Source organism: Pteropus alecto, unplaced genomic scaffold, assembly GCF_000325575.1.
Source record: "Pteropus alecto unplaced genomic scaffold, ASM32557v1 scaffold7, whole genome shotgun sequence".
NCBI classification, from domain to species: domain Eukaryota; kingdom Metazoa; phylum Chordata; class Mammalia; order Chiroptera; family Pteropodidae; genus Pteropus; species Pteropus alecto.
Genome location: NW_006494614.1, coordinates 1,108,428 through 1,119,650, shown reverse-complemented (window position 1 = coordinate 1,119,650; position 11,223 = coordinate 1,108,428). Strand labels below are relative to the sequence as shown.

Sequence of the window (11,223 nt, the reverse complement as noted above, 5' to 3'; positions counted from 1 at the left end):
AATGATAAAGCTGTACTTGCATTTGGTAATGCAAAGAGAAGCTTACAAATGAGACGTCTCATTAATTTGAGCAGATGGATCAAAATTAAAGGCTGAATCACCAACTTTTAATTTCCCAGTAGCCAAGAAGAGCTTGAAGTCTTGCAGAGTATGACTGTTGAAAAGTCAACATGAAAAGATTTTCTCCATCTGTCATCACACATGCTTGAGTGGAACACAACTGCCTCCTACTGTTTTTAATACTTTTATGGCAAAGCTGCACATAAAATCTATTAAGTACATGAGCACATGAGTTTAGATGATTGGTATACTGAAACCCATGGAATAGTATGATCAGAGACTATTAGCATGGCTTTTGAACATGTAATACGCTCTATTCTAATTTAATTTAAATGGAGAGAAACAAATGAATTCATTTGTATATTTAAGAAAAAAATATTAATTTTTATCATGAAAAGTATTTGGTTGTCTAAGAGTTACAGTTCTGTTTTGTTTTGTTTTTAAAGACATGTTTATCAGTTTACTTAATAATGGACTGAACAGCAGTTGCTCTGAGAAAATTATTTAGGGACACCATAAGAAGGGAGAAAATCCAAAACACTAAAGGCAAAACACTGAAGGCAAGAAAACAAATAAAATCAAGGAATATTCCCTAGGAGGATTTTTAAACTGGTAGGCAGGTAAAAGTGGTAGCAGAGAAAACTCTATTAATTTCTGTGGACTAAAATAGACTGACTTACCATTTCTTACTATTCCATATTTACTGTTAAAATATATTTAAAAGGCAACAAAATAAAGCTAAAGTTTGTTAATTAAACAGCCACCAAGAAATAACTTATGTTCACTTAATAACAAGGAAAGGCATCTTTATTGAATATGTAGTTGGCTGCTTAATAACAATGTACTAATGTGCAGTTAGTTATAACTATAATTGAATTCTAGAAGCAAAGTTCTCTGTCTCTGTCTCTGTGTGTCTCTCTCTATACATATACAAGTATACACACACATATATACATACGTGAACACATATATGTAACTTACTGTACTTAAATACACAACAAAATATTTAAAGGGAAGCATCTCTTAGAATGAAGCACATATAGTTAGACCTTTCAGTCATTAGAGTTAGGCAGAACAATATAATTGAAAAGATAATTTAGCTGTCAATATTTTAGATAACAAAGTAAAAAATTATTGAATTACATATTTTTCATTTTCTGACAGATGGATACATACAAATTCATTTGCTGAAATTTATCATGTGGGACCTTATACAAAGACAGCCAGTGACTGGGATAACATTATATTCAACCTCAGTTAAGAGGGGAAAAAACAACTCAGAAACTCTAGTCTATTGCGAAGTTTTATGTTAACTTTCTAATAAAAGCAGAGGACCATCGCTTAGTGATGGTATGACTTCAAGGAGATAGAAAAGGAAAAAAATAATCCAGTGAAGGGTTCTAACCCCTGAAAACAAACTTCCACATGAGCCTCAGTAATCAAAGACTACTGTGAAGTAGCAATTCTTCTGTAATGGATTAAATCAAGGATCGTTAGCCTTGCTGAAAGAGGTATCTACCTCAGGTTCCAAAATCAAAACGTGTAATAGTCCTCCTTTCCAAGTATCCAAACTGCAATTTCAGTTCTGGACATAAAACAGAGGCAATCAGCAAAATCTGCCACTTATCAACCTAAATGCACTTACAGGCCAAATAGTATTTGGCAGAGCAACTTGCAAATAGATTTAAACTAAACAATTTCTTTGAAAAGACTGAAACAGGAAAAGATTTTAGTTTGAGGCAACTTTTCCAAAGTTACACACATATTATAGATACAGAAATGAAAAAGATAAAACTTTGTTCTCAAATTATGTTGCAAAACAGCTTTTAACTTCAGATAACTGTATTAATGTAAAAGACTCAGGTGCTGCCTTAACTCAGTACTTAAAATCTGAAGACACTGGCTTGGGCATTTGTAATACTAGCAATACTAGAGGAAAATAACAACTAATGGGCCATAGCCCTGATGCATTTCACATTTCCAACCTCTCCTTCTCACTAGGATGTTAAATCTTTGAAGATATCAGGCAATTCATTTATCACAATCAAATTATATTTACCACAGAGTTCTCATGTGTATGATACAATAGTGGGAACTTAACCAACAATGCTTCCCTATAACCCAGTCTAACTTAGTAAGACCTGTCATACTGGAACACAGAACCTAAAACAACAACATTGATAGAATACACTAATTAATTTTTTAAAATCTGACATCTTTAAGTGTTTATTTATATTTTAATGTCATTGTTTCTATTCATGGTTTTGTCTTATTTTCAGATAGGGAAAATATAATAAATACATTAGAGAAACTATAGAAATGACAGAAAAAAATAGGGAATAAAAAAGAATTTAACAAAGGGAAGGACATACACCAACAGAAATTATCTTTGGATGGTAGAATTAGCAGTAATTTTTTCCCCCTCATTTTTACTTTTTTGGTGTGCTCAGGGTTAAATTTGTTTTAACTGTTTTTTTGTTTTTTTTTTTTTTGCTTAGTGTCTTTTACATCAGTCATATTTAAACTACATTTAAAAAATACAATTACAAAGGCTAAAGACCACAGGGTCACAGTATGAAGCAAAAACACAGGGAAGAACAGATGTTTCTAATTGAAAGTAAGTGAACACTAGTTAGTTGGTTTACCCATAAATGCATACATATGTGTCCTAGTTAATACTCCTCCACAACCTAATACTTATCAAAAAATCAACAGATTAATAGGTTATGTTCAGGTCTTGCTGTCCCCAACACAATAATTTATTTACTTAATAAATATATTCAATCTGTTTCAAAGGTTTACAGCAAAAAAAGAAAAAAAAAAAGGAAAGAAAAAAGAAAAGAAAGTGCACACCGAAGCAAAGCATGAAAAATGCAGTACGTAAAACACATGTTTTCATAATCATGATTTTGAGGTACTAGTTGTTATTTAAGAAAAATTTCACTGGCATGACACCACTCTGTCTTATATGATTTCAGATTGTAAAACAAATTCAAAGTGGCAAACACACATCAGATCATACATAACTTTACATCACAGTACACTGATAAAACTATGCAATAGATGAACATAGTTTAAATTTATAAAATCCTATGTAGGTCTATTATGACAATGAAATGTTATAACCCTTTCAGATGCATCACAGGATTGTGTAACAAGATCACACAATGTGGCCATTTGTATCATAAATACATTGTACGAGTTTATCCTAAGTACATGTTTCAGCAGAGCAAAATAACTGGCAGAGAGATGATCAGAACAGTAGCACTTTCTTTAATAGAAAGTTGCAAACATTTAAGCATCAATAATGGAGGAATAATCAATCATAGAAGAATGGCCAAGGTCAGCCTAATGGCAAAGGGGCAGTGTAAAGTTCTGAAGACGTGGGCTTTATCAACACGAAGACTTGTATTTCAATCCTGGTGTGACTTTTTACTAGCAGTATGACTTTAGAGAGCTGCTTCACATGTTTTAGGTTCATTTCCTCCTTTAACAAAAGGAGATAATATGCTTATGTCAGAGGACTGGGAAAATTAGAAGTCCAAAGAGACTTACATGGCATCTGGGACTTAGAACCTGAATAAAAACTCCCCTGTCTCTCTTACAGATATTAAAATTGTGAAGATCATATAGAAATAATGAAAAATGTTTAGTATTCATTAAGAAAAACAATGAACATAAAAGTGTATATATAGTATAATTATTTATTTAGTAATAGACTATAATAATCAAGATTAAGTTTGAATAAGCAATATCAAAAGCTACATATGTAAATGGTAAAAGACTAATGGGATATGTATAGAAATTTAATAATAATGCTAAAATGGTAAAATAAGTGGAACTATGAAAATTTTCCTTAGTATAGTTATTTTATTCTTACAACTAAATAAAAAAGGAGATATGTAGGTATTTCTACAATCCTACCATTATGAAAAACAAACATCATCATTAATCATTCAAAAACAGAAACCATGAGACCTGCAGTCTAAACCTCAATTCTTAGGACACACAGCCTGAAGAGGGTCTTAGGTCTTATATATAATTATATATATATTTTAATTTCTATTATTTAAAAAGAGAAAAAATAATCTTTCAGGGTTTACATTTATAATGAAATCTAACATAGACTAGACAAAGTTCTCTTGTAATGGAAGAAATCCCATAGCAATTAAAAATCCTGGAAAAAAAATGTTATTAACTCACAGTGCAAAGTTAAATGAAGAATCAGACTAGCTGATGTGATGCTGAAAAACAGTCTCAGGACTGATACTAAATGATTTCAAGACTAACTATAAAGCTATAGAAATCAAAGCACTGTGTTATGGGCTAAAGAACAGCCAGTTAGTGAATGGAACAGAACAGTGAACTCAGGAATAAGCCCACATAAATATAGCAATGGATCTTTGATAAAGAAGCCAAGGTAATAAAATGGAGCAAAGATAGTCTTTTCAACAAATGGTGCTGGAACAAGTGAACATCCACATGCAAATTAATGCATCTAGACACAAATCTTATGCCCTTCCCAAAATTTAACTCAAAATGGATCATAAACCTAATTGTAAAACACAAAACAATAATACTCCTAGAAGATAAATAGGCAAAAATCTAGGTAACCTTAGATATGAAGATGAGTTTTCTTAAGAGCATAAAAATTAATAAGTTTAATCATTAAGTATTGTCTAAAAACAGAAAAAAATAAAGTGTACCTGGTGTCCCGCCTTTACTTGCTTCAAAACACTTTCATAGCATACTTCATCCATGTTATTCAATTGTTGCACCTTAAAGATTTTAAAACATGAAAAATATCAAGTGAAGCACTTATAAACTTTCTAACTACCAAAAGAAAAACATTGTCGATTACAATACACCTGTATTTACTTTCTGACTAGCTAGAATGCAGAAACAGTAAATACAACATATATAACATATAACAACTCAATAAGAAACAATGAAATTAAAAAATACAAATAAAATACAACATATAATACTTTCAGAGTACTAACTTTCTAAGTTTTTTAAAGACTTAGAAAGTTTTTTAAAGACAATTATTTTAAGGATAATATACTAGTTATACATATTTTGAAATAATTTTAAAGTTCTTTTCTCCGCTTTCCCCAGAGAAGTCCATTCTTCGCTCTGTTTTTCTTTTATTTCATTCTATAAACTATGGAGCTTTCCTGTGTAATTCTCAAAATTACCAGAACACTACCCATAGAATGTCATGGTATATAAAGCTGAAATCTAAGGAAACATACCGTTTTGTAATATATATGTAGAAGGGTAGATATTATTCTACAGAAATATATTTCAGATTAATTGAAAGCTTTATATCAAATTCATGAATAAGAAAGGTTCCAACACAAAAGGAGGTCACTAACAAAAAGGAATAGGCATCTGGCACAGCTTGCATCTCTCAACATTTATTAAGAGTTTGGAGGAGATGAAAATATCATATACACCTGAAATGACTGTTTTAGACTTTTTTGTTTTAATAACATAGACACTTTATCATACTGGAAATAATTGTTTTATGCCGACTAAAGCGGATGAGATAATCACATAATAATTTTCCCCATTAATGATTCAAAAAACAACTCCAAATAAAATTGCCAATATTTTTTTCAGTTTATTTTGGATTGAGTATTCCATTGTATTCCATTGAGTTCTGGCCAAAGTCATTACATATTTCAATTAGATATGTCATATGCATTTCCTATGTTCTTCCATAACAACTGAATCACATCATGAGTTTCTTTCTAAACGAAACTCTGAGAAATCTAGAAGAATTTCTTTTTAAAGAAAATGACAAATTAACGACTGGTTAGAAAATGTATTAAACAACACCCTGGGGACATGCTTAATGGTTACCAACTGTAATATTACAGCTGAATGTAAAAACAATACATTTTAATAAGATAAAAACTATATTTATAACTAATATATATAATTTACTTTTTACACTATGTAAGATTTAAATGTTTTTTAAATTTTGCAAATTTCTAAACCTTCAAAATAATTATGATGGTTCATTCTCTAACGCCATTCCTTTTATGATTATAATAGTAACATTCTGTGGTGAAAAATAGTTTGGATTTAATTAGCTTTAAGCGATTTGCCAACTCGTATGATGAAATTAAAAGAAAATAAGGTTTAAGATGGCTGACAAGCATCTGAAAAAATTTTCTTCTTTATATCTTTCTGTGATAACCATCTGCTACCATTTAAATTATAAAGCTGAAAGAACACTAAAGCTATAAAAAACACTCTACATCTGCCCTAATGATACATTAAAATAAGATAAATAAATATTAAGATATGACTGAAAAAGAAAAAAAACAGCAGCCAACTAATACCGAAAAGTACTTGCAACAACTAATGAAAGTAAAATATGTATATAACTACTACGATATCATAAGTCAAGGATATTCTAAGGATACCTTATTTTTATGCAAAGCAGATGGAGCTTATTAATTGTTGTAGTGATAGTCACCTCTCATGTTTTTCAGTTGAGTATTTTATTTATAACAGCATACTGTAAAAATGGCCCTATTTTACTAATAAAATTGTTTTTAGGTAAGAAATAACATAATACATTAAAGACCAAGACTGACATAGTAACACATGATTCCATCTTGATTTTTTATAAAGAAGTCATATGGCCTGCGAATATTCTTCTAAAGATATTGCTTCTACTTAAAAAAAAAAGTATTCTTAAACAGAATAATAAATATACAAAATTTATGCAAAGTAAAGTATTCCTTCACGATATTACAAAATGAACGTCCAAAATAACCATGCAAATGGCACCTGGTAATATTACTAAGGAACTAGATAAACAAACTTTTTAATGCATTACAAAGAATTTCAGAAGTATCATATATATGTAAAACTAATACAGTAATTATAAAACATTATAAGTTAAATAGCGCAGTTCCCTTAATAGTTGCTTCCATGAAATTATTTTTCAATTGCATATAAGGTATTATTTATTTTTGATTATTAATATACCAAAACATGTATTACTAGTTTAATGAGAGCCTTTTATTATTTCACAATGGCCCTCAATCATATCAAAATAACTTTTTGAAATGTATATTTTTACATATAACTCATATTCCTAGCTGAGAATACAAAATATACATTGAAAATAGCAATGCAAACTACTACAAGCAACTTTTGGAGGAGGAATTACTCTACTATAGTTGAGAAACTGCTTAATTTTGTCCAGTATGTTATATTTGTAATGCCACTAAAACGGTCTTTTGAAGTCTCTAATTCCAAATAAGTACTAAACAATACATCAACAGAAATATTTTTAGAAAAAAAGTATAATTATTAAAATGAAATTTACCTTATTTGTACTTTTAACTCCCAGAAATGTCTGTCCAAGAGGAACTGGTCGAAAACGGCCATCAAAGTAGAAAAGGCCAATGTAGGGATTGACGTGTAAAAACGTAGCAACATCGAGGTAGTTGGGCAAGGTCGCAGAGAGTCCAAGAATCCTTATCATACTCTGTGTGGATTCAACCTATATGGATTATTTTAATTAATGTATGAGGTAGACTCAACGCATCTGGATTTATACTGTTAAAATAAGTTTCAGTAAATATAAAGTATGAAACTTTCACAATAAAACAAGATCCTTGAAGAAATACTGAACAATAACACACAGTCTAAAAGAAATAAAATGAAAGAAAACTGGCCTAAACCTGGTATCTGGGATGACATAAAATAATTCAAAGCGTAATTTAGTAAACTTCCTGAACTGGAAAATCCTATTAATTGTTTCCTTTTCCTTTTTTTCTAAAAATGAAATGAAGTAAGTGACATGGGTTAGGTTTTAGTCTAAGTTTTATAATATCAGGTGTTAAAAAATGTAGGCTGTTTATTCTGAAGTTCGATTATTTCAAATTCATTTTAAATGCAAAAATAAAATAATTAAGGTGGACACTTCTAGTGCTTTACAAATCTAAATTTAAAATGCTAGAACTGCATGACAAATATTTAAAACTATGTGTGTGTATATATATTTAATGAAAAATTATTTTCAGGAAACTAAATTTTAAAAAAATTCTTGAGGACTCACTTATAAAATGAGTATTTACCTTTCTTTATTATAGACTGCTTACATTTTACCACGAATGTGCTTTTAACTAAGGAAATCTTGGATATCAGCAAAAACTCAAACCAAAACCATGGCACTCTACATAAGGGGAAAAGATGACCACATATGTCCATTATTTAAGAAATCTCCTTTGTATGTTGTGATTAGAATCCTTTATAGTTACTTGAATGGTGATTTTTAATTATACAATAGTTCTAAGTAGTACTTGTGGTAATTTGAAAGGAAATGAAAGTGATTTTTGGTTTTAAAATTGTTATTTACAACACAAAAGTTACTGGATATATTTTTATATTCATGGTACCTGACAAACACCAGAGATTTTTTTCTGCAAAAAATCTTATTTTAAAACAACTGTATTTTTAATTTTAAAATACAATCTTATCATTCTCGATATCGATAAACCTACATGAGAAATACTTTTTTTTAAAATAGGGATAATTTGAAACTTTACATCATAAGCCAAATCTCAAAGCTTTACACACGTTATATATTCACCTAAAAATTATTAATTGTTGAAAACTGTAAAACTATGAAAGTTATCATTTTGCAGCTTCATCTTTATAATTAGTCCCAAAATTAGGCAGTAAATTTTTATGACATTTTCCTTGACATAAAATCAAGGTTTGGATCGTCTCCCTACTCACTGATAGTAAAGACAACAACTAATATTATGTTGAATACAACAGATTTGGCTTTTCTTACACTTTTTTCTTGTCTAAATTTTTCTCAGTCATGCCAAGTGTGTTGTGAATGTAGTCCCTAATACCACCAGACCACTCAGAACCTGAGCAGAATCTACACTGCATTAGAACAGCTTCCTATGACGCTTCAGTTAGTTACCAATGTTGAAGTGCAATGTAAAACACTGCCATCTACTGGAACAATATGGTAATCACAAGGAACAAATAAAATGAATTTTGCTATTTAATAACAGTAGTTATTAGCATTGTGCTGGTACATTGGAAATATGAGAAGAATCACACAGGCCCTTCTGTCTAGGATATTAAAAACTAGTGAGGGATACAGATAAAGGCACAGAGGGAACACAGAAAAGGTGTAAAAGGAACTTTATTAAGCAGAAGTTATTAGAGAGGGATAGGTTTGAAAGAGGTATTTTGGTAAAGACAAGAGGGACTTCATAATTCTTTTAAGCTGAAAAAACAGTGCCTACTTAGAGGGAGAAGTAAATTACACAGGAGAAAGAAAATGGGTAACTAACTTAGTGAAAGGAATGAATAGGGTCCAAGGCCAGGGGAGAAGGGGCTCCTAATTTAGGGACAAAGGATGGAATGATGACTTCAGCTAAAGGGAGGGATTTGAGGTTTTTCAGGGTGAGGAAAAGAAGAGAAAAGGATGCAAATTGAGGGAATTCAAGCATGAAAGTCTCTATTCTGTTCAGTAAAAAGTATTGACATATAAAAATGAGGCATGACAGGGTTGGCTAGAGTGAGGGAGGAATCTAGTGAAACCTGGAAATGATCACTTTGGAGAAAACAAAGGAAAAGCTGCTTAAATGTTAGAGAGTAATCCCAATGATTGAGGTGAATTCAGTGTCTATAAATGTATGGTGACCCTGGTCTATACAACTGTATAACCTTCTCTGCTAGTGTTTGTAAGTCGGGCTGGAAGCACAGACATCGACTGATTGCCTCATGGTTAGAATTTTGTCAGGTAGTCAGGGGAAAAGTTAAAGCTATTAAGTAAAACTGGTCATGGAGTCTTGCCTATTCAGAAAGAAAATAACGCCAGGTCTATGTGAATAAAAAACAATAACAGATGGGAGTCAAGGAATTAGAATTCTTGATTAGGGCGAAAAACTAGGGTTCATCTATTTCCTATACATGTACAATTTACCAACAAACATCATTTTAATACTCATGGGTATTCTAAGATATTTCATCTTTTCCTTAATGAAAAGAAGGGCTGAAAAAAATATTCGCAAGACTGGTGAATTTACCAATTTTGGTTTGGACTATTTATGAATAACCACTAAAGTCCAAAACTAGAGACAGCATGTACATATCCTTTTAAAAAATGATTAAGATTATGCACATTAGGTTATTATATTTCATTTTATCTAGTATATCATCAGAAACAATATAAATCAGGTTAAGATTTTTTTCAGAGGGAAGAAGTGAATGAAATCTGAATTTTTGACAAATCAAGGATTTTTACAGGTCTGCTACAAAGTGTGAGCAGAAAGCAACAAAAAGATCAGTTTAAGCAGACATCACTTAATATAGAATAAAGAGATGGAGACAATTTCACAAGAGTGTGGCAGGGGAGACCAAGAATTGCGTTTGCCAATGATAATGAGTGATTTGGGGTAGCAGATAAAACTCAAACACTTACCAGGTGTTAAATGCTATTGGGATGCTAAACAGCACACACCTTTCACCTTCAGCCATCTCTGGACTTGGATCGACTGTGTAAGAGCCAAGCCCATGGGCATCTCTATAGTCTAACAAATTATTAGCAAATGTCCTTCAAATTAGAAGTGCGATTATCCTATTGCTCCGTAAATTTGCTCTGCAATTTTACTAATTATGCAGCTTCATTTGATTTAACAATAAAGAAATGCATGCTCAAAATAAAAAATAATAAAAAAAAAGGGAATCTCTAAAAATCTCCTATGGTCTACCATATTTTAATATTGCTTAGTCAATATTAGGTTTGGCTTTGCAATATAGTCTTAGAAAAGAAGTTTCCTAAAGTAGATAAAGAGACCAATAAAATAAGACTTAGAAGGAAGAAAGCTAGGGTACTTTCAACAGAAAATTAAATAGCTAAAGGTTTCTCCATACTAAAATTATCTTTATCTCCCAAACAACACATATTAATATTTCTTTGAATGCTACATTTAATTTTAAAAAGTTACTCATCCCTCGAAAATAAGCTTACAAGTAACTTCTTCTTACCTGCCGGAGAGTACGTGCCACTATGCTTTCTAGTACTGGTCCTCTATCTTCATGCAGCAAATGAACTTCATCAAGAATAAGGAGCTTTACAATTTGGGAAAGAGCTACATCCCCAACACT

General features: G+C 30.9%; 1 protein-coding gene across 1 annotated transcript in view; it reads right to left on the bottom strand.

Moving 5' to 3' along the window:
- Positions 1-11,223, bottom strand: part of ASCC3 (activating signal cointegrator 1 complex subunit 3) — a 259,616-nt gene that overhangs the window by 146,347 nt on the left and 102,046 nt on the right. Inside the window, exons 14-16 of the mRNA XM_006926271.3 lie at positions 11,104-11,221; positions 7,412-7,588; positions 4,767-4,838 (exon numbers count right to left, since the gene is read on the bottom strand). Of these exons, the coding sequence (XP_006926333.1) occupies positions 4,767-4,838; positions 7,412-7,588; positions 11,104-11,221 (367 nt within the window). The remainder of the gene's footprint in view (positions 1-4,766; positions 4,839-7,411; positions 7,589-11,103; positions 11,222-11,223) is intronic.